The sequence below is a fragment of the Perissodus microlepis genome, chromosome 3, assembly GCF_051167445.1.
Source record: "Perissodus microlepis isolate ML-2025 ecotype Zambia chromosome 3, ASM5116744v1, whole genome shotgun sequence".
In the NCBI taxonomy this organism is placed as follows: domain Eukaryota; kingdom Metazoa; phylum Chordata; class Actinopteri; order Cichliformes; family Cichlidae; genus Perissodus; species Perissodus microlepis.
In genome coordinates, this window is record NC_140463.1 from 34099133 (window position 1) to 34123253 (window position 24121).

A 24121-nucleotide genomic window follows, 5' to 3' on the forward strand; every position below is an offset into this window, starting at 1 on the left:
CCGCGTTGGCTCGCAACAAGTGGTGAAAAGTTTTCAGACCCCCCCTCCCCTGTATGTTTTTGTTGGGGGAAAAGTTGTTGGGAGTTAGGTCGTGTGAATGTAGCTTCCCCGTATTTTTTTCCCTCGCCTCTCGGTAACAGTAGGAATGCGAGTTTTTACTCCAGGGAAGTCGAGCTTCGAGCAGGGTTTTTCCTCCCTACGTCCTCCGGCTCGGACCGAAAATCTCGGTGGCCCTCATCGTTTCACCTCTGCCGTCTCGTTAGCCACCTAAGCTAGCTCCGCCGCCAGCTAACTGCCCCACAAAGTTATCGCTACCTCGCCTCACGGTGTGTGTGTATTTCTTTCGGAAACTTCCAGGTCGGCAGGAAAAGAAGAAGAAAAAAGAAACCGCAAACGTAGAGATGGCGGAAACCAAAATAATTTATCATATCGACGAGGAGGAGACGCCGTATTTGGTGAAGATTCCCATCGCTGCCGAAAATATCACTTTGCTGGATTTTAAACAGGTCCTGAACAAGCCAAACTACAAGTTCTTCTTCAAGTCTATGGACCAAGACTTCGGGTGAGCTGCAGTGATTTCTTTCCTTCCCCTCTCTCTGTCTCTAGTAGAAGGAGAGCTGTGAGCTTTGCATGCAAAATAAGGAGATCCATCATGCAAACGTGAATGTAGGCACAGAAATTTTGGAAAGCTATTTTGTAGCCCTTTTGTTGTGCTTGGATTTTCTGATCGGAGGAGTGACTTCCCAGAGCTAACGTGCGTACATAGTTTTGGGAGAAAATGCTGTTTGTATCTCTAAAACCACTCTATCCCATCTTGTGAGCAGTTGTGGTATATTTGTCGCTGGGGGTAACTTATGGTTCGAGGGAGGGTGAACATGCATGAAGCCAGCCTGTCTGGACCCCAGTCCCCCAAGCCCGGCCTTAATCAGAAAGTTGTAATGAGTGGTGATGAATATTCAAATACCAGAGGTAGCTGTGTCGGCTGGGACTTTTCTCAGAAAACATCATCATTACAATGGGAGGCATTCCCTGCCCCTGCTGCTTTTCTTTGCCCTAATCCTCATGCCTCCCTCCCTCCTTCAGTCCATCATCTGCTGAAATCCTCGCCTTTTCTTTCTTTCGGGTTTTGTCTCCCCTCTTTAACACTATGGCCTCCCAGCCATCCGTTCATTCCCCCAATTCCTCACACACACAGACACACACAAAACCTAAACTTCCTTAGAAAGAGCCGTCTCCTCGCCTCTATCAATTCAATCTTGCTGTGTGTTTTCGCGCAGAGGAATGCATGTTTGTGGTTTATTCACACAGCGAGAGACCCTTAGGGTTTCTGTTAAATACATTGTAGTCTTGGATGAAGATTTGGTCTGGGCTATTTGCCTCTTTTACTCCGTTTGGATGGCACCAGGGGAGCCTGTGCCAAGCCAGCTCTAATATCAACGCGGAGATGAGGTGGATTTTTTGGCTTTTCACTGGGCTTTGACAAAGCTGGTGGGCTACTATTAGCTGTCAACAGAAGCAACATCAACATCAGATCTGTTTAAAAATACGGTACATCTGGTCTAACCAGTGCCTGTAACCCCCCCCCAAAAAAATAAATAAATAAATAAATAAATAAAAATTGGAAGTTGCAGTTTACGTAATGTAGTCGAGCTGTTTTACATCATAGCGTTAAGCCTAGACAGTATATTAAAAAGATGGATAGTTTTTGGATGGATGGGCATGATTTTCAATTCTGAAAAGTGAAGCTAATGTGGAAGTACCTTGTAATAAACAGAAGGGGGCGACTCTTCTGGTTGTGAAAAGAAGTCTGCTTGCATAGAAGTGAACAAAGTGATGTCACTCCAGAATTAGAGTGTTTAGTGGGAACGTTGTAAAAGTGAGGAAAAGCAGGATTTGTTTTGCTTTTGTTTAAGGTAGAGCCAGTGGTGTAGCACTAGTAATGCAGTATAGTGTTTGTTTTTCTGCACTTAAAAACAACGCTACAGCACATTCATGGCTGGAGCCTGGCCTGTGCTCTGCTTATGGCTTATTCAGTGAGTCACAAATGCACAGAAGTTGTAGTTTTTATACTCTTTACCATTACCAGTACCATTTTGGATAGTAAACTCAGGGTTTATGGGACTGCTTCGTTTTTCTAAGTAGGAAATTCAAGTTGAGTGGTACATTCCAGTTAAACATTCCAGCTGAGAACTTGGAAATCTGGACTTTCATACAAATCTCTAACACAGCATTATGGTGGGGCTTTCTTGTGTTTGACAACCTGCTGTTGTATGAGTGAGCTCAGATTTAAAAGTCTGAATTCTGCTTCTGCAGCAAATCTAGTAATGTAGAGCCCAAGCAAGTGCCAAACACTGTTGTCTGCATTTATACCCGTAGGAGCTGCACAGACGACGATGTGTACTTACATTTCTAGGGAGATGTGTGGCAGTTTATGGCATAGGTTTTTAGACAAGTTGTCTGTCACTAGTGCGTACACAATGATGGCCATGTTTGGCCTATGTATTTGAAACCCATATTTAGGATTTGGGATCCATCACCTAAGCATACCATACTATAGCATCTTTTTTTTAAATAAAACAGTTAAAAAGAACTTAAACTAAGATAAAGTGGTGTACATTGGAACTAAATGATAAAAATACACAAGATTGAAATAAAAATCAATTAAATAGGTCAAATAACTACAAGAAAAAGAGACTTCACCATTAAGGTGATGCTTTCAAATATCTTCCATATATATATATATACTAATATAACCACTTACTGTTTATTACATGTAACATGAAGAAAACATGTTACGTGGAAAAAGGGAATGACTTGATACTCTGCTCACTGACTGTTTATTTTCTATTGAATTTGCTTTCAAAAGCACCACAAACTGACGCTACCAACATGAAGTTTGAAACTTTAACAAAAAGTAAACATTCCAGACTTTTTGGAGGTCTGTTGTATTAGTTTTAGTCTAATGTCCCAAAGAGTGCGTGTGTGTGCAGCTGTCATGTGCACAGTAAGATAATTGGCGAGCTTTTCAATCAGCATGTCGGTTTATTATGTTACCCTTACTAGACTTTGTAAGTTAACTGTCAGATTAAGAGCTTGTCCCTGTGTAACTGGGTAACACATGATTATGTTTAGACCCCGTGTGCTTGTGTGTGAGTATTAAATGTTAAACGTCTCAAACAAGCCACCCTCTGGAAACTCTCAAAGACTGTATGGCCTGTCTTTAAGTTAAATTGCACTGTCTGGCATCATGCTCTCTCATTTGAATATCTCCAACTGAGTTCAGATGAAAAATTTCAAACATAGCTCTGAGTCAGCTGTCCAATCAAAGCAGGGACTTTTTCTCCCCCTCTCTTCCCCCTGCTCTCTCCTAACCAGGAGAGGAGTGTGTAATAGTGTGTGTTTTCATTTGTCCTGGGTTGAGGCCAGCTGTCGAGGAGATCTGTGTGTGTGGCAGAGGGGGAGCTCCGTGGAGCAGAGCAGGCCAGGGCTGGTGCTAGGAACCTGGACCTGGACAGGGGCCATTTGCTGGGTGTCTGGGGTGTCTATGGGGAGAAGAAAGGGAGAGAAAGAACAGGGTGGTGTTCACTTAGAGTCACTGGATATTCTGCTGTATACATGTGCGCTGAGAAGGGATCAGGGAGCTGTTTGAGTAAGATTAATTGTTAGAACAGCAATGCCGTGTTGAGAGTGAGGAATTTAAGGGTAGCAAGGGACTTGAAGAATGGTAGTCGGCAGGGAAAAGTTTAAGTTAATCCAACAGGACTCTGCATATTTCAGAGTTGTTTATGCATTGTATTCGAGGCATTTCAGTATGTGAGTGAAATGACTTTCGACTGTGGTCTCTTGTTTGTTTGGGGGACAGAGGAATGATGACAATCTTAGTCTCTGCAGACACTTTGTGCATCTGTCCATCTGCCGTCTAGGTGTAGATTTATAGTGCTTAAAAAGTGTAATGGATAGGAAAAAAAATATTGTTAGCTACGTCAGTAGCCACATAGACAGGGCTCTCAAAACCTGCAGCAGATCCTCAATAGTGCCCACTACAATCTGGCTGTATGCTAGCATGCACCCACAAAACCAGCTCTCAACAGCTGCTTACAAAAGCCCAGTGGAGCCTGACCAAGTCTCACACACTTAAGAGGAGGTACGTTGGCATGTGAAGTTGGAAAAAGGAGACTTTTGGAGACGCTTGAACAGCCAAGTGTCCTCTATGTAGCACTTACGCCCAGCTCGGTCTCTTGGAACTACTGTAGCTGAAGCCAAGTGTTTGCCTCTCTGTAAACATGGAAGTCTTAGATGGAGGAGGGGAAAACTGCCAGACGGATGTGTTGTCTTTAAAGAATTTAGACCATGTTGGCTATTAATGTTAAGTAGCTGCTGTTATCTGTAATGGCTTTGCATGCAGATTTAGTTGACCGGGTTGTGTAATTCACAAGTAGGCTCAATGTGTTTTAGCTCATTGTGGTAAAAGAAGAAATTCCTCAGTGTCTGTGAAGCAGTTTTGTGATGTTTGTTGTTAGTGTGCTGATTCATGGCTCCATGACTTGGGTGGTATTTTGGAAATAAGATTAGAAGCAGGATCCCAATGATAAGCTTGTACTTATACTGGTGTGGAGTTTACTTTTAATGGGGGCTAACTGAAGCTAAATTAGTTAATTGTTGCTTTAATATTCATTTAAACCTCTTACAATACTGCTACATTACATTTAGATCAACTTGATATACATTCAAGGAATCTGAGGTCAGGAAGGAGACTGACTGTTTTGGCTCTCCTTTGTGTACAACTAAGATATTTGCAAAATGACTGAACAATCAACACCTCGCCAACACTGTGCAAGTCGCATTCACACTTTAAGAATAAGTGCAATTTTGTTAATACAATAGTCCGAAAGAACAAGAAAAGTGATGGATTTGTGCCAGAGGAAGTAACAGAGGCTCATCAGCTTTACTGTACAGATCATCCTCCCCTAATAGCCTATTCAGTAAGGAGCCAGTATAATTCAGTTCAGGTTTAGTTATATAGTCCCAGTTCACAACAGCAGTCGCTCAAAGATACTTGCAGGGTTATTGCAGGATTAAGATGGTACATTGTTACAGAGAGAACCCCAACAATTAGATAAGCCCTGGTGTGTGACTACAAATGCTAAAAAAGCCAGTCCTAGGCAAGGTTTCCTCTACCTCTGCTGACTGAATCCAAAACATTTTTAATACAATTTCTGTGCCCTTGTTTCGTTTCATTTCATTTCAGAGATATTTTTGAGACTCTCGACTGGGTCACACTAGTTTCTTTCTTCTGCTGTCGTCACACTTCAGTGGTGTTTGTTGCCAGCCACTAGTTTGGTAGTGTTGGTGAGATACTTGGATGTGTTATACAATCAATTCCCTATTATAATCAAAAACATGCAAATTATTTTATCCTTAAACCAAGTTTTTCTTGTATAAAGGAATTTTTTGTACCTCCCAGAGAGGTTCTGTTCGACCATGAATTGAACCCCTTCTTATCTGTGTTGCCTTTATTCTTCATAGCAAGTAATCTGACTGGCCTATGTAGCCACCCACCAAAAACACAAAACAAAAGCCTTTAAACTCATTATCCTTTTTGTTTCTTTAGAAAATGTTCCTCAGGTTTAGCCAAATGCGATCCTCCTCCCAGCCATCCTTTTAATGTTGATTTGCAGTTTTTCAGTGAAATCAGTTTTAATATGAGTGTGATCAACTGCAGCTGCATTGATGTGGCTGTAAGCTGATGATTTACCCAGATGGGTTTTGAGTTAACCCTGGCACTTTGATTTGGTGCAGCTGTGTTGTTGTCACGGGCTCATATATTTCATGTAATGTGTCGGTAATGTAAACTGTTTAATTCCCCTCCGCACTTTCACTTTTTACATTTATGAGTTAATGTCGTTTTTAGCCCTCTTTTCTCCACTGCAGTGTACCATACAGATCACACTTATCATGATGTCAGAAAACCAGAACCGTTCAAACCTACTGAACCTCCCTGTGTGTCTCTGTTCTTCAGGGTGGTGAAGGAAGAGATTTCAGACGACAGTGCCAAGTTGCCATGTTTCAACGGCAGAGTGGTGTCATGGGTAAGAGATGATAAACTTGCTGTTTATTTTCTTTTTAAAGCAGGAGTGGAAGCTATACAGATTTCCCTGCTAACCTTTCTTTTTCCATCATTTCCTCTTGAGGCTTGTCTGAAAATGTCAAGACTTAACTTTAATCTCAAGAATAAGCCTACATCATGTTTAGCCAGAGGGTGTTTGCAAAAACCACCTCTTCTTTTTCCTGTGTCTTCCTTCAGACCTCCCTCAGACCAACAGTCTTGTCTAACCAGCAGCAGCAAAATGAAGTAATTAGATTTCAGATTTTTAGCCATTAACTTTGCACAATTATATGTCATCAGAGAGTTTGCACATCTGGTCCTGGCTTGCTCTTTGGTGAAACGTTTGGAAACTTGGAACAGGAAAAAAACTGAACCAGAGTAACTGTCCACCCAGGTAAAACAGGAGGGAGCAGACTCAGCAGATGTATGGGAAAAATGTTCTTGGAGCTTTATCAACAGTCTGAGTCACTGGTAGTTTTGCTAGACTGTTACTCTCAGACTTCAATAAATCTTTTGTCACTCGAGAATTTTCTTACACTGAGCGCCTTGAACCGACTGTTTCTTTGCATGACATTTCCCTTTTAAACATTTTAAAGAGATTTGTCAAATGAAAGCATGCACATTTTAACCCGGAGACAGACATGATGTCCATGTTTGCAGTAAGGCTGATGCACTTTTTCCATTTTTCTGAGAGAGGGTCCCTACAAATATTTTCCATATCATAGTTATGCTTCCATTCAGCTTGAGAGGGGTCCTTTTTGTACCATTTGTTTTACCCCGTTATGTGTTTTAACACTGAGGGCAGTAGAGATAATGCTCTTATCTGCTTTATATTCATAGGTGTTTTTGTGTTGTTTCCTCTGCTATTTGTGTAAATTGAAAGTTTACAAAATTTCCATCCATCCATCTTCTGCCTCTTATCTGGGTCCAGGTTGTGGTACAGTAGTCTAAGCTGAAATGTCTAGACTTCCCTGTCTCCCTGACGTTTATTCTAGCTCTTTCAAGGGGGACAACGCAGGCAGTTTCAGGCCTGGGTCTAATCCGGGGCCTGCTCCCACTAACACATGCCCAAAACACTTCACCAAGAAGCATCCAGGAGGCATCCTAGTCAGATGCCTGAACAATCTCAACTGGGTCCTTTTTGTGTGGAGCATTAGCAGCTGCAGTTTGAGCGCCTCCTTAACAACCAACTCCACAGTCTATCTTTAAGGCTGGGCCAAGCCACCCTTTGGAGGAAGCTCACTTCCTTCTCCTTGTATCTGCCATCTCGTAGTTTCAGTGGATACCCACAGCTTAGGGCCATAGGTCAGAGTAGGAACGTAGATCGACTGGTAGAGCAGCGGCTTTGCTTTCAAGCTAACTCTTACTTCACCACAACAGACTGATATAGCATCACTGCTGACACCACACCAGTATACCAGTCTCATGCTCCACTCACACCTCACACCTCAGTGAACAAGACCCTTTAAATTACCCCACTTGGGGCATCCCACCCCTTTCCAGCTGAGAACTGTGACCTCAGACTTGGAGGTCCTTATTGTCAAAGCACAAACTAAATGCCTATTATTAAATTTACGCATTTACATCAATGTCAGCAAAAACTCAATACTATAAACAAGATGCTATATTAAACTGGCTCTCATTAAAAAGATAGTTCATTGTTTTCTTTGCCAGAGTAATTGTCAAATCTGGCCGGGGTGGCTGCAAGTCCTTATAAAGCTTTTATCTTAAATACGTATTTGCTAATAAACAGCCTTAAAAGATTTAAATGGTCTTAAATTCATTTTAAATGTGTCTTAAATTTTTTTAGTCAACTCGCAGCTAAAATGTTGACCAGCAACATTAAAATTTTCACTCTGTCTACACATTGATATCCTACAATGTGACTGCATTGTCAAGCTGAGCTATTTTGGAACAACTGGACCCCCGATTTAGAAGGCGATATTAGCAGGAAAGCATGCAGCACAGTTGTTTACATGCAGCAATGCATGACTTGGCCATGTGCAAACACATAGAACAGTATTGGGCGAGAAAGTCAAGTTAAAATTCTGTAGCCGCACGGAATTTAACATATGCAAACATTTAAATGAGCATGTCGAGATAGAAAAGGCGTTTTTCAGTTTGCCAAACAAATTCACGAAGGAAGCAAACATTTCTCTGATTGTGTTAACTGATACTCGAGCCGAGCTGCACGCAGCGTGGCTTGTTAGCAGTTATAGCACAGTGAGTTGCCAGGTACAGCTTTCATACTTTCCATTTCTCTTGTAGAAGACCCACTTGTTTTACTCCACCCTGCGGGTTGCATTTAAAAGGAGACAAAACACTGAGACTTGGCCCAGATAAGAAGGACAGGGGCTGGAGCATCTGTTAAGTGCATAAGAACTCAAAGAGAGGGAGAACAAAGCTCAGACACCAGAGGGACTGATATGCGATCTGCACAGAGAGATGGATGAAGGGATCCCAGAAGATGAGTGTTTCACAGTTACGTAGCCATTAATGGAGAGCAAAAAGCAGGGAGTGACTGGATAAAGTGGGCGAACGTCTCTGTGCACATGCTTGTGGACATTTGGTTGAGTTATTTTGACAGGAAATACAAAGCATGTTTATATGAAGTCACTGAATGCACCAAACTTCCCAAACTCTGGAGCTCATATGAAGTTTATAATAAGAAACTTGATGTGTGGGCTCTGCAGTGATGTAAGAAGGCCTGGACTCCGCTCTCTGTGTTTCTATGGTCCATGTAATTGGAAGCTATATGCCATTCATCCTAATTGTTGATGTGTGATACCTCTCTCTCCCCTTCTATGTGTGTGTGTGGACACTTTTGTTGTATAATGAAGAGAGACAGGTTAAGTGTAGGATAGCGTTTCAGTTTGCCCTTGAGACCTTAGTCTGAAAAGAGTACAGTGTTTGTATGTGAAAGTAATTGACATAGTACCCGTTTTTCCTCCCTCTGCCCTCCACCTCCTTCCTTCTCGTCCTTTCATTCCTTTTCTTTTTTTTCACCCTCTCGTCTCTCTGCCCTCTCTTACTTTGTGCCAGTTTCTCACCACTCCACATACTTGCCTACTTTTTTCCTAATACTTTCCATCCTGCTTCCCTCGACCTTTACCTCAGATTCTTTCCTCTCTTTATTTTTTGTTTGTGTTGTCTCTAAATCTCTTTTATTTTTCTTCCTTTTATATATCAGTTGGTATCTTCAGACACTCCAGCAGCAGAGCCTCCAGTGGCAGTGGTCCCCCCTGTGGAAACAACTACCCAGCCTTTGCCCCCTCCGCCACCCCTTCCTCCCCCACCTGCAGAGAGGACTGGGGGCATCGGGGACTCCAGACCACCATCTTTCCAGTAAGCAACACACACACACACACACACACACACACACACACACACACACACACACACACACACACACGTGAATCATTTACTGTGTATTTAAAGTGAGGGAAATGATTATTTGATCCCCTGCTGAAGTTTGCAAGCTTGCTCACTTATCAGGAAATGAACAGTTTCAAATTTTAAGGTAGTTTTAGTTTAATGGACTGAGACAGAACATCAGCGAACAATCCTGAAAAAAACACTTTACATAAAAGTTTTAAACTGATTTGCATGTCACTGTCATGAAATTAGTATTTGATCAACAAGTAAAACACAACTTAGTACTTGGTGGAGAAACTCTTGTTAGCAAGCACAGCTGTAAGATGTTTCTTGTAGTTGGTCACCAGGTTTGCACAAATCTTTAAATCCTTTCTTAGCTGCCCCATGGCAGCTCAAAACTTTAGCTTCCTCCACAGAGTTTGTATAAGTCTGAGGTTGAAGACTGGCTAGGCCACTTCATGATTTCCTGCTTCATCTGTAGCTGCTCCTTTGTTGCCTTGGTGATTTTTTGGGTCATGCTTGAACATCCATCCATGACCCGTTTTCGGCGTTCTGGCTGAGAGAAGGTTCTCGTCCGTGATTGTATATTACATGTCTTGTTCATTGACCCCCTCGATGCAGTGAAGTCATCCTGTCCCCTTAGCAGAAAAACAGCCCCAATAATGGTTCCAACTCCTGAACTGCAGGGATGTGCTTTTTGGGTCATACTCAGCATTTTCCTCCTTTCAAACACAGTTGGTTGAGATGATGTCAAAGAGCTAGATTTGAATTTTACAGTGTTTATTTATCGGATAAAATAAGTTAAATGTCACCGTTATTATTGTCCGGCTGGAAACAGCGGAGGTGTCCAAATTCAGAGGCTGCGTCCACCTGAGGACCCGGCCTTCATGGTCTAAGTGGGTCGGGTAGACCGGAAATGAGCGACCGTGAAATTGGACGGTCTAGCCTTCAGAATTACGTCACGAGCTCTCTCGGTGGAGTGAAACTCTGCCGTCTGCTCCTTGCTATTTAAAATATAACCGGACGCTGGCGTACATTTTCGACCATCTCACACTTCAGTTTAATCAGTTTTCTGTCTGACGTTTATTCAGCTGTGTGAAAACCGCCGGATGAACCCTCCCGAGAGATTAATAAAGTTTTGTTTAATCTAATCTAATAACTTTAATCTCAGCCAAACCGATTTACTCACGAACAAATAAAACACTGAAAAAGGCCAAACAATAACATGTTTAAGTTATTTAAGTGACTTATATATCATGTTTATCCTGAGTAGTGAAAGACCGCGGGGGTTTATAAACGATGTGCCGGGAGTTTGCTGTTCCCGTCAGCTCAGATATTTGAAGTTTACACAGCTACATTCTCGCCTGAAAATATGTTAAAAGTTTATTTTGTGACCTACAAAGAATAATAAGAGTAGTATTAAAACTAAATAACTGCAGTAGTAGTAGCCATTGTTGGAAACTGGAGTTGCCTGGGCCTATCTGGGATATCGTTTTTAAATTTTGTTGTCCGGGTGGAAAATCGGGAGATTTTCGGGAGGGGCACTGAAATTCGGGATTCTCACAGAAAAATCAGGAAGGGTGGCATGTATGGATCTTGTGTGCGCTGCAGGATTTCATTGCATTGTGCTCTAGTGTGTTACCAGTGTTGTTCTTAGCGACTGTGATCCCAACTGTCTTCAGGTCATTAACAAGCTGATCTCATGTAGTTTTGGGATGATCCACCACTTTTCACCCATTGTACTTGAAGATTTGCAGCACACACCTGTGCTCCTCCTATAGTTTTAATTAGAAACTGTATATTTACCTGAATATCTCACACTCTCAGAGTATCAGGTTTACGCACGAATATGTGAGCTCATTTGAAACTGATCTTAGCTGGGACCGCCCTTGTTATTGACACAAGGAAAAGCTTTCAATCCCTGAGTAGACAGATCTGATTGAAGTGTTCCCTCACACAGTTTGAGTATGTTTTTGCCATATTCAAGAACTTCCATTCCAGTGTGCTTTGAAATGTTATGAAATGTGGTCTAGTTGGTTTGGATAGTTGGGGTTACTGCAGAAAACTGTAACATCACATTAAGTTAATATGACAAATGTGTCAACAAACAGTTATCTAGTGATTATTCTTGTTTAACACTGTTTTGGAAATATCTGCTAATAGCAGTGAACCAACTGGTTTCTCACTGGGTTTGCCAGAACCTGCATTGAGACCGAGGCTACCAAAAACATTAGTTTTGAGCTGAAAAAGCAAAACGAAGAAGTGACTGAAGCTTAAAAACTGTCAAGCTAATACAAGTCTTTAGAGCAAGAATGACATCTCATCTTACATGTAGTCATTTCATTTTTTAAAACAAACAAACAAACAAAAACATGCATGCGCGTGCACACACACACGTGTGTGATTAGGACAGCTTTTAAAAAAAGCAAAAAACCAGTATGAATTTCAAAATAACTATTTATTATTTATTTGTATTATATTATGTTATATTGTACAGCTTGTACATACATGTACGAAGAAGGTTAAAGTGGGACTTCACAGGTGGGCAAGCTGTAAGATCAGGTGTAGCAAAAATGTGTATCAGTGTGGGCCAAAAAATCAGAAGTGGTTGCATACTGTTTTTTATTGGGATATCCAGTAGATTTTTGCTTTATTGTACATAAATCACAGGTCAGCTGTGGTGAACTGCTACTCTGATATTCACTGCTCTTTGTGGATCGAGCCAATTGAACTCAACAGGATATAAACAGATGATTCAATAGCTGTAGGGATGATTTCTAACACCTGGGCAGTATAAAGCTAATCAAAAAGGTAGAATTCAGTGAGTGAATCTAATCAGCGTCACCAGCTTTAGATATACATCGATGTTTGCTGCCTTTCATGTAATCTAATATTGATATTGATATGACCAATCCAACATTACTGAAAACTATAGTTATAACCATAGTCCATCCTTTATCTTTATAAAAAACCAAGTATATCTGCACGCTGCTTTTTCACGAGTCATTAGTAAGGAAGTAAAGAAGAAAAAGTAAATTAGTTATTTGTTTCCATAATATGTTTGGAGCTAGACTGACACCTTACTGCTCATACGTGATAATCTTCAAATGAAAGGGTCTCTGGTACCAAAGAAAAGGTTCAGTTTAACCAGCTGTTTTTATGACTGGGTGGTCTCCAGGGTACTGGATGCTGATCATTTATTAACTTATTCCAGATGTATTATCAGTGTAGATATAACACCAAGCTATGAGAAACTGATTTTGGGGGACAGTTCTTTTTTTTGTTTTTTTTGTATGTTAAAAAACAATCAAGCTGCGAAATGCTTAACCAGCCATTTAATTGTGGGTCTCATGAATCCAGTGTTAGTTGTGCTTTTAAGTTTTTATAGTGTGTCTTTTTATAGTGTGTCTGAATCTTAAAAGCAAACTAATTATCATTCAGTCTGATTGTGGTTGTGTTGATGTACACACAGCTTACAAAAATGAAGAAATCCATGTGAGTGGTAGAAAGAAATGAAAAGCTTACTATGTGATGTCAATAAAATTACAGTAGCTCTAATGCACAGTGACCATGCCGTGCTTTGTGTCTTCATGTGTCTTAAACTTTTTGATCATTGTAGGAAAATGTGCTAATATTGGACCAGCAAAGAGATTGTGCTGTTCTATAGCCTTCACTGCAATAAGAGACACTGTAATACATAGCAGATGTCATGTCCAAGGCCTCATTAAAGTGACACGTACCTGACCAACAACTTTAATGTAAGCAACATTAAGCACATAATGCTAAAAGTATGTATTAAAATGTTGATTTGGTGTTTAAAAGGGAACAGTTGTACGTGTGTTCAGCTCTATATTTGTATTCTTAGACTCCCAGAGTAGTCTGACAGCATCTAAGGAGCCTATACTGGGCCTTGGTCCATCTCCTGATTTCACCCAAAGTCCTTCTCAGGACACTTATTTGGACAATTACCAAGTTGTTTTTAAATAGCGTAATATAAATATGTAAATGTTCTGTAAATGTGACAGAAAATAAGGAAAAGAGTGAGTAGTTCCGTTTAACTGAAGAATAGTCTAGAGTTCGACTAAAGAAATGGACTGATATCAGCTGATTCTAGTTTATTACTGATAAGGATGTCTCTTGGGAGATAACAGCAAAATGCCTGCAAACATGGCAATGAGATCATTTAGAAAAAAGGCCTCTTTTGAAGTTAGTCCAGCAGAAACACTGACAGGCTTTTCTTTTGACTGTTCAAATGTCCTCCTGAAATTATTACAGTTCTTTAAATAGCAAATTGGCACTTATTTTCTTTCTTTATTTGTATGATAATTAATAAATAATATAAATACTTGTATGATGTGTCAGATTCAGTTAAGCCCATTTTCATTCAGAGGAAGCTGTTAGAAATTAGGACGAAAAAATAAAGCATAGATATTCGTATACAGCAGCAGGCAATACTGCTTTAAAAGAACAGGTAATTTAAGCAAGGGCATGTACTTTCTAGTCTACTATAATTGCAAAAATGCATAACATAAAAAACGTATGTAGTTAGAAATGCCTTTTATGTTGTAAACACTGATTACTGCAAATCCAGTGTTGAAATCCAGTCGTGCTCTAATTCCATCTGTAATTGTGCTTATTTTTACAGTCCCAATGCAACAGGCAGCGTGGAGACTTTGGACGACCAGACTGAAACGGAGTCTGTAGTTTCTTTCAGGAGAGAGAGGCCTCGGCACAGAGAGAGCATGGAACAACACGGTGAGACACTCGTGCACACGAAAACAATCCTTTTAATACTGCCTCCTATCAAGATTTGGCACGTCTATATCTCCCAGACACTCAATACAAGTTGATATAATCAGAGAGTTGCTGAGGAGCGAGGAATGTTTGGGATCTATAGGGAAACCCTGACTTGCACAAACATGAAAAATCATGTTGATTATTTTCCTGTTGTCTTTGGGGACTCTCGTGCGGCATTTCAGGCCCTCGCATGAACGGCCAGAGTCGTCTGGAGCGCCACCTGGCAGGATACGAGAGCTCTAGCACGGTGATGAGCAGCGAGTTAGAAACGACCAGCTTCTGCGACTCTGAGGACGATGACACGATGAGCAGGTGAGAAAGAGATAAGCATTATGGGGGGAAAAAATTCTGTCTACTAAGGAACTCAGCCTGATAAATGTCGTATGTATCCAGTAGGTGATGAAACAGGCTAATGCGAGAGAAGCTGTCCCTTAAATTTGTGTTGACCTCCTGAAGAGCCAAGCCTGTTAAAGGTTTATGAGATATTTCTCTCTCTTGACCTTTCACCTTTTGTTGAACAGGTTCAGCAGTGCCACAGAGCAGAGCACAGCTTCGAGGCTTCTTAAGCGACATCGTCGACGGAGGAAACAGCGTCCCCCACGTCTGGAGAGGGTGTGTGCGCACAATTTACTTTGTGCAAACAGATTAAATATTTTGGTCACGTCAGTGTCTGTAGTGTAATGTTGTCATTTCCTGCTCCAGGCCTCCTCCTTCAGCAGTGTTACAGATTCCACGATGTCTCTGAACATCATCACCGTCACTCTAAACATGGGTCTGTACTCTCCTCATGCACCTCATGAACCTTTAAACTCATATCTCAGATTCATTTTTCTTACCTAATGTTCACCTCGTCTTAACATTATTGTGATTTCTCAACCGTACAGAAAAGTACAACTTCCTGGGTATCAGCATAGTGGGTCAGAGCAACGAAAGGGGGGATGGAGGCATCTACATTGGCTCCATCATGAAGGGAGGAGCTGTGGCTGCTGATGGACGCATTGAACCTGGTGACATGCTGCTGCAGGTGAGGAGGAATGATGGCTTTTTCCTATATAAATGACGATGTCTTGATTTATTTAGTTTTTTAAATTACTGCTCAGGCAGCTGGTTTATCCAGGAAATACCAGTGTGGTTGTTTGGTTTTGAGATCTGCTGGGTCTCATTTCAGGAGCTTTTCTAGTGGGTGATCCAGTCCAGATCAGTTCTTGTTCACTTCAGTTGTAATTCATTCCTTGTCTACATGAACACATCTGTTTCTCTCTAAAACGAAACAAAGGAAGTATTTATGCATATGAATGCAACTGGTTTTTATTTTATTTTATTTTTTTGTTCCGATCAAGAAGCTAGAACTGGGAAATTACTGACATTTTTCTGTTGAAAAGACTTTGATTAATCAGCTACCAAAACAGTTGGTTGTTATTCTTCATCATCAGCATCAATAAATAATTCATCTCCACTTATGAGTCTAAATAAACCTTTTTCTTATGCCTCATTATCCCCTCTCCTCCTAGGTGAATGACATCAATTTTGAAAATATGAGTAACGACGATGCAGTGCGGGTCCTGAGGGAGATTGTACACAAGCCAGGGTATGTTTCTTTTTTTTTTCCATCAGGGATGGGTGGTATAGTCTCAAAATTATATCATGATATTTAGAGAAGCTATAATGATATTCCTGAGAATATAGGAAAAATTTACTGAACAGCATTTTATTGATGCTTGCAGTTTTATTAAGGCAGCAGCATTTAGAAGTGTAAGTAAATAAAGGGGATTTCCCTTCTTGTCCTTCTGTGATGTTATATCTTGGGTTGGGCTTTAATCCAGCTTCTTAAAGTCCTGTTTCAGTAACTTTGATCCATCATTTGCTCTTCTTGTCTTATGATGTGTAGCTAGTGAGCGCTCCGGTGACGCTGTGTGGAGAGTTGTTTAAATCGCACGTCACTGCTAGTATCTCCTTCTTCGTAGCCTTGTGTTTTTTCCTCAAGTGCTGAAACATGTTCGTTCTCTCCACCTTCAGTTTTCTTGCATATTTTGCAAAGTACTGTGCTTTGGGAGGTTGTAGAAGTATCTATCTTTTTTTGTTTTGTTTTATTAATAAATGATCATTGGAGGCTGACTCACAGCTCTCGCTCTCAGACATGCCCTGCCTTGTCTTGTTGTTGCCATGTGACATTTTTGTATCGGGTAAATCTTCACCCCAGTATCAGCGTGGACGATGTGATCTGACCGTAGTCGTGATGTCTGCGTACTCTTTTCCAGGCCCATCATCCTCACAGTGGCAAAGTGCTGGGACCCGTCTCCTCAGGGCTACTTCACTCTGCCTCGCAGTACGTACAGCTCTGCCTGAGACACAACACATGGATCCATGTTTGTGTCAGTAACTGTTTCCTAATTGTTTTCCTCACCCTGCAGATGAGCCGGTCCGACCCATTGACCCTGCAGCATGGGTCAGTCACTCCGTGGCCATGACCGGGGCTTACCCTCCCTACCCAGGCAGTTCCTCCCTCAGCACCATCACGTCCTCGTCCTCCGTCACCGAGACTGAACGTAAGAGTCTTTGCGTTCACCTTACTCTATATTTGCTCCTTTATAATATCCCCTTTGCTCTCAGCCTTTTCACGGCTGTGTATTATTTTCATAAAACTGTCCTTCGTGTCTAGTTGTCTAGTTTCATATCCAGACTCGTGATATTCAGTCTGAATGCTGTTCATTATTCTAAAGTATCTCTTTCCCCTTCTTCAGTCTGTGTCCGTCTTTGTCTCCCACCGACACTGGCACAGGAGTCGTCTTTCACATCTGTCTTTCTGCTTTTGTCGCGGCTGTTGTGTGATAAATGACGTCTGCTGCTTTCCTGCTTTTGATCTCTTTGAAGTTCCACTCCTTGCTTTCTTGTTTTTGGCCCCGTTCTGTTTTCATCTGTCATGCTTTCTTGCATGTTTTTCCCTCCTGAGATTTTCCTTAAACACTCTTTCATCCTTCTCTAGGTTTTGATGACTTTAACTTATCACTGCACTCTGACATGGCATCAGTCGCCAAAGCCATGGCCTCACCAGAGTCGGGTCTGGAAGTCCGGGACCGCATGTGGCTTAAAATCACCATTCCCAACGCTTTCCTAGGTAAGACAAAAAGTGGAAACGAGGCAAGAGAAACTACACTCGTTCCATGAACTTTTTGTGGCTCACAGGACTTTACAGGGCAGGCATTATGTTCACAGAATTAAAACCGTGTGACTTGTGGGAGGAAAAACCCCTCAAGTACAAACGTGAATGCCTGTTTTGAATGAAAACATGTGTTAAATTGGAATCGCATGCAGCTGAATCACAAGGGATAATTACTACGTGTTTGTCTACTTTGTGCTTTTTGAAATGAAAATTTGGTGTTATATTCAGTCTCTGATTTTATTACTTTCCCCCTAACTTTTTAATGTACTCTAACACAGCAGCTTGCAGGCACACCTCAGGCGTCAGGCAGGTTTTTTTCAGTCAGAGGTGTTCATTTCACCTGGATAGTTTTTGAGCTTGTCGTTTTCCTGCTAAATTCCTCTTAAAGATTTATAAATAATCCGCTGGTTAGATTTCCACTCGGCTACTTTAGATGTAAGCCAGAAGTAAGCCAAGCGGTGTTGATGTTTCAGTTTCTCCACATAAATACATGACTCAGTGGTCTGCATACAGCACTGGGAACCCTTCACTTTAAAACAAACTCTCAAACAGAATGCAAGCAGTGAGGTTACAGACATGGGGAAGTTAAATATAAGGAAGTGTATTAGGAATAAAATGTGTAACCACACCCAGCCAGCTGTGTGGTGTGGTACATTTGATGGCGGTGTTGCTTTTGTTGCTCTTCACTGCAGCTGTTATAGTGCTGCATTTAAAGTTCAATTTTTTTTCTCAAACTCAATCTGCTGTTTCTCAAACTGTCTACAGGCATAACATCAGATATGAAAACATCTGTTGTTTTCACATTGATGTGGCCTCCAGAGGGAGACAAACAACATTAATGAGTTAGTGTCTTTATCTAGTTCAATCAATGTGGTAACTACAGCTTAACACGTAACCTGAATTCTAAAATCCTCCGCACATATTGACAACTTGAACTGAAAAATTCAAATTTGTATTTACCTATTGATTATTTTACACATTGAGTAATCTATCAAGTCAATCGATTAATGGAGTAATAAGATAAGAAACATTTTTGTCTTATTATGGATCAACTGCTCCTTCTTGTTTAATTATTGTTTATAACGGCACCGCCTCTTTGCTCCTCGCGGTGTGTAAACAGACTCCGGCTCCACATTAAAGTGTGCCAGCATCATCATCCCTGCAGCAGTGACCTAATGTTAAACTTTTTATTCACACTCTGCACCTAAATATGTTTCTATTGCGGGTCTGTTTTTAGTCACAAATGTGGGTGAAATGCTCCCATTTACATGACTCGATAAATCGTCGCACTGAACCATTAATCTCAGGTCCCCTTTTTTTTGTAACAATGTTGGGTTTTACTGTTATATTTACCGGCCTGCAGCGCTCTTTTTCTAATTTTTCATTCTGTATTTACTGGTGATTTGAACAAAATTCCATCATGGGTGCAAATTTTAGTGACTGTTAAGCCACATGACGAACGTGACACTTAAAACAAAAGCATTCACAGGGGATGAACATGAAACATGAACTGGGATTTATAATGATTATTTAAAAAACCATATGTTAATAACTGAGGTATGCTCGTGCAAAGTTTTGCACGGGAGGGAAGAAGGTCCATGCAGATATATGTATGGTATGTTCATTATAATAAGATGTTCTTTAATTATCATTTTCATTTAATACGTTTTCTGATTGTAGTAGGGGCTCTCACTGGGATTATGTTGTTTAGAAAAAGAGTCATGTGATCTGTGAAACAAATCTTTTTATATGAGCACGCACTGAGCCTAGTGTGTGTTTTTGTTTTGCTAGTTTGTTTTTAAAAGATCAGTCAAAACTCTGCACTTTATTTCATGATTCATTGAATTTTATTACGAAAACCTGGCATCTATGGGACAAAATGTTTCTTAATGATGATTAGAATGATTTCTCTGCAACCCTCATCAGGTTCAGACGTAGTTGAGTGGTTGTTTCACCACATCGAGGGATTTCAGGACCGCCGTGAAGCCAGGAAGTACGCCAGCAACCTGCTGAAGGCCGGCTTCATTCGCCACACGGTCAATAAGATCACATTCTCCGAACAGTGCTACTACGTATTCGGAGACTTGAGCGACTGTGAGAACTGTGAGTGGCTGCAAAACCCTGACATCAAACACTGAGCAACACATCCGACTGCTGAGTTTTATCCTTAATCACATTTTGCACATGGGCACTGGTGGACGCACCGGTTGTAGAAGGGGTTAGACATTTGACGTTATAGTTATCAAAGGATTCTTTAATGTCCTGCCATCGCTAAAATGAAATCTCAGGAAAGAAGACCAATCATTGTCCACCAGCTGCACCATATTAACGGTTCAGATGTAGTCATTTTTTTTTCGGGTTTGGTGCAAGAAAAGATCTTTTCACGTCAGAGGTTGATATTTGAAGCCATTCATCATGCAAACCTAAAAATTATTCTCTGTTAGCTGTAAATCTTGAAGGAACATTTTTGCAACATTATTCACCCTCTCCCTCGTGTCTCCCACACAGATATGGCCAATCTGTCTCTGAATGACAACGACGGTTCCAGCGGCGCCTCGGACCAGGACACCCTGGCCCCCTTGCCTCTCCCTGGGGCTTCCCCGTGGCCCATGATGCACACCTTCCCCTATCAGCCATACCCAACACATCCCTTCTCCAGCCAGCCGCCTCCGTACCACGAGCTTACCAGTTACAGCTACGCCCCGGGCAGCACTGGCAGCCAACACAGCGAAGGTAAGCGGAGAGAAATGTTCTTTTATCCAGTATTTATTTTTAGAGTGAGATGCTGTAGGTGAGGCCGCTGTGAGCAAACTCTTCCTGTTTGAAGGGCCACTCCAAAATATAACTCAAGAAGTTTAGCTTTTCATGACAGAGCTACATAGTGTGCTCTGACATTGTGTATAATATATCCTGTGGCTCTTGATGACTGCACACAGGGCTATTAATCATGGATATAACATTAGAAAATACAATAAAACAGGACATATGAGCCTATTGCTCAATTTCTACCATTTCAGGGTTTTTCTTGGCTCAGATGGGTTGTTTGGAGATGACGGCACATCCCTGATCCATGTCTACTAACGGCAATAAGTCTGCTTTATATTATTTTCTGCCCATTTAATGAATAAAAATGTCTGAAGCTGAGTAAATGATGGGCTTTTAATAAAACATTTTACTGCTTTTGGCCTAAACCTCCTTTGTGTGAGCCAAAAGTGCCTTCATGCATGAGAACACTGCATTTCCAAAAATTAAAAAAGTACACTACCTCTTAGACTGCGATTCTGCCTCCTCCTGGTCTCAGACGACACATTTTATCTTTCATGTGTAAGATGAATGTGTTCACCGCTACACCAGAGACTCAGGAGAGCGTCTGTGGCATCTGTGATTCAAAATTCGGCTATTAAAAAGTGAAAAAATAAAAATGAGCAGCAATTCCTGTTGTGCAAAGGAGAGAGGATAGTTGCATATGTAGAGTTAAAGGTTGAAGACATCTGCACACAGGAGTTTGCAACCAGCCATTGCCAAAGTCTAGAATGCTTCAGCCCACTCAATCGTTAATCTTCACTTTAATCAAATACAAAAGAAAATGATGCATTTTCTTGAAATCTTTGTTTAAAAGCATAAACAGCACAGTCTGGTGGCTGTACCCAGTCATATGCAAAGTGTTAGGGCCAATGGGTCAAACGCCTGCTGCTAGGACACAACTTCAATGCAAGAGTAGTAAATTTAGATCACAGTAATAAGTAATATCATAAATGAACCACCTCCTGTGAACACTTTTAATTCAGTTTTTCTATAAATAAAACTGTAGACAAAGGCAGCTTAAGTTTGCTAATGTGTCTTTGTCCCATGTGTGTCCTGAGGTGCATCTTTACTGTTCTGTCTGAGCCATCACACAATCCATGCAACTAAGTTGTTCTAACCCACCTCCACCGGGGGGCAGCAGTCAGCTGTGTGGAAAATGCTAAGAAATTACACAAGAAAGACTTCACAGAAAAGTGTAAATGATTTTAGTGAAACTGGTAAATCCGCTAAGCAGTGTCATCAGAGCTCAGATTTGTTTGACTTGTTATCAAACAGTGTTTTCTCTCCCGTGTTGCTGCAGGGAGCCGGAGCAGCGGCTCGACGAGAAGCGAGGGTGAGCGGCGTCGCAGCAGTAAAGGCCCTGGTAGCACTGTGGGCGGAGGGGAGAAATCCCCGTCCGGCGGTGGTGGAGAAGGTGGCGGTGCCGACTCGCGCTCCGGCAGCGGCAGCGAGTCTGAGTACTCGACGCGCAGCAGTCTGAGGCGCGGCCACGGTTCAGCCGCCCCCAGCGAGCACAGCCACGCCTCCTCCCAACGCTCGCATCATCACCGCATACCCCAACCTCCCCACATGTCCCCCTACCCACCGGGAATCCTGCCGTACAACCCCATGATGGTGATGATGGTACCCCAGCATCCACACCCGGCCATGGCAGCCGCCCACGGCCTTCAGCACACGCAGCCGATGGCGGCAGCTCCCATGCACCCCGCGTTACCTCCACCTCCTTCCTCCACTCCTGGAGGACCGCCTGGTGCTCCGCCCACTCGTGACCTGGGTTCCGTACCCCCAGAGCTCACTGCGTCACGGCAGTCGTTCCACCTGGCCATGGGAAACCCCAGCGAGTTCTTCGTGGACGTCATGTAGTTTTTTTTTCCTCTTCCTTGTGTTTGGTGTCCGTTCATGTGAAGTTAGTGTTCCCACTTGTGTCGACGAGGATCTGATGGTAGCTTATTGAACTTGTGTGTGCCTGTTGCAGTCAGGGCGCTTGACACTAAATTTGGTCGAACAGGGTTTTAAAGTGAGAACGACAATAGGACAAATCTCAATTGATCTATGTAGAAAGTTTAGCTTCTCTTCCTCAAATCCACTACAGAGCACAGCCTGTTTTTATTTTTCAGGCCTTAACCCAGGAGGTTATTGTTTCCCTCCTACAGAAAACTGTACAATATTTAGCATTTGATCATTACACTCCTTCAAACACTCACTTAATATTTTATCATGGGAAGACCCTTCCTGTTCAGCCACTTGCCCTTGAGCTGCCCATCCAGAAACAACTGAGACCACAGTTTGGCACTAGAGGGCGCCAGACACACTCAGGCACTCAGGCCAGATTCATTGGCTGCACAGGAGCAAATCAAGTGCCTTTCCATTATTATTTACGTTTTCACACTCCAGGTACAGCAAGCATCTTTTGTTTCAGCATTGTTTGACAGTGAGCCCCTCTGTATATATCTATTACTCCTGTGTATATGCAACTCTACAGACCAGCAAACTGTAATGTGAAAAGAAAGAAAGGTCCAAAAATGTCAGAAGAACTTGTGTTTAGTAATCACTGTCTAGGCATAGTCATGAGATAACTCTTGTTGTGAGGAATGCGGGGTGGGGGTGTTTTTTGGTGTCAGGCTGTAGAGGCACGATGGTACTCGTGGCACTAGACGTCCACAGCGGTACTTTTACCTACATGCAGTGTATATCCTCAGTAACTGTGATCCAAATGCCCCAGCTCTCCATGCTTATTTTTATGTTACTGACTCGCATTATTCACCCGTTCCTTTTTCTATGTGTGACTATATAAATCATGTGTAACCCAACTAACTATTAAGGTGCTAAATGAAGAGTCAACATTTCAGAAAGCTGACATTTATAGTGTCACATTGCTTGATTTCATATTGCCACCTTTGCTTGTGTATTTGAGAATAAATTTGATACATACTTACGGTTCAGAGTTGTTTATTTTAACTAGACACGTGAAGATTTGAATGAAGCTTGTGACCGTGAACTTTATCACATTGACAGACTGCAGTACAGATGCTGCAAAAACTCTAAGGTATGTGGGATTTGAATTTGGCTTAGCATCATGTTTTTAATAGATGTAATAATAGAAACAGAAATTCTCATACGAGAGAACCGGTGTTGATACGGGAAAGCTTTATGGTAGAAATCTTTATTATTTATTTTAATAATACAGTTAGATCCAAATCAACTAACAGAAAGCAATCAAGTAGCACATTTTAGCAACAAATCAAATACAATTGTGCATTAACACATGTTAGCTGCTTACTACACGTTGACCACACACTTTTCTAGAATAATGTTCAGACTGATTTGTACGTGTGTGTGGGCTGGAATTACACACAAACTGCTATAATCATTTGTAAATCTTACTTTACGCTGACGGATCACATCGTGCACGTTTGTCCCAATGACTGTAGAAAACCGTTTTCTGTTTTCTACAGTCATTGGTTTGTCCATGCATACCGGACAGCAGGGGGCGCTCATGCGATGTTCCAACACTGTCGAAAAGTAGAAGAAGAAGAACGTCTGTTGATTGTAATAACAAATACAGCCGCAGGGGGGCGTTTTAAAAACGCACTACACTACGCATGTCAGTAATGGTATGCCCCGCCGTCCACCTCCGTTTCCCTCCGCGGACGCTCCGCCCGCGTCAAATTTTCTCCTAGTTTGAGGCAGGCTCTGCCTCTTACGTCCACAGGAGACCGCTGTTGTGCACGGTCAGTGTTGCCAACTTTTTTTCTGAAAAGCGACTAGCGACAAATCTGGCGACTTTTCCTGGTGTTATTGGAGACTTATGACGACTTTTTGACGTGAAAGCACGTATCGCTCTTACAGCAGCGGGTGCTGCCGTGGGCACCTCGCCG

The 24121-nt window shown here is 41.8% G+C and overlaps 1 protein-coding gene across 1 annotated transcript; it reads left to right on the forward strand.

Annotated features, from left to right (window-relative positions):
- Positions 1 to 9: 9 nt before the first annotated feature.
- Positions 10 to 23179, forward strand: dvl2 (dishevelled segment polarity protein 2). The gene is made up of 15 exons (XM_084924157.1): positions 10 to 562; positions 6020 to 6089; positions 9297 to 9451; positions 14127 to 14236; positions 14461 to 14590; positions 14800 to 14890; positions 14981 to 15050; positions 15163 to 15302; positions 15790 to 15866; positions 16537 to 16604; positions 16690 to 16824; positions 17262 to 17393; positions 19365 to 19541; positions 19947 to 20171; positions 21544 to 23179. The coding sequence occupies exons 1-15, from the start codon at positions 402 to 404 to the stop codon at positions 22104 to 22106; spliced, it is 2304 nt and encodes a 767-aa protein (XP_084780283.1). The 5' UTR covers positions 10 to 401; the 3' UTR covers positions 22107 to 23179.
- The last annotated feature ends 942 nt before the right edge of the window (positions 23180 to 24121 follow it).

Bases quoted from the DNA above. Each gene is read 5' to 3' on its own strand.
- dvl2 (XM_084924157.1), top strand. From the start codon at position 402: ATGGCGGAAACCAAAATAATTTATCATATCGACGAGGAGGAGACGCCG. The intron at 16,605-16,689 runs GTACGTACAGCT...CTCACCCTGCAG, and splicing joins CTACTTCACTCTGCCTCGCA to ATGAGCCGGTCCGACCCATT. The intron at 16,825-17,261 runs GTAAGAGTCTTT...ATCCTTCTCTAG, and splicing joins CTCCGTCACCGAGACTGAAC to GTTTTGATGACTTTAACTTA.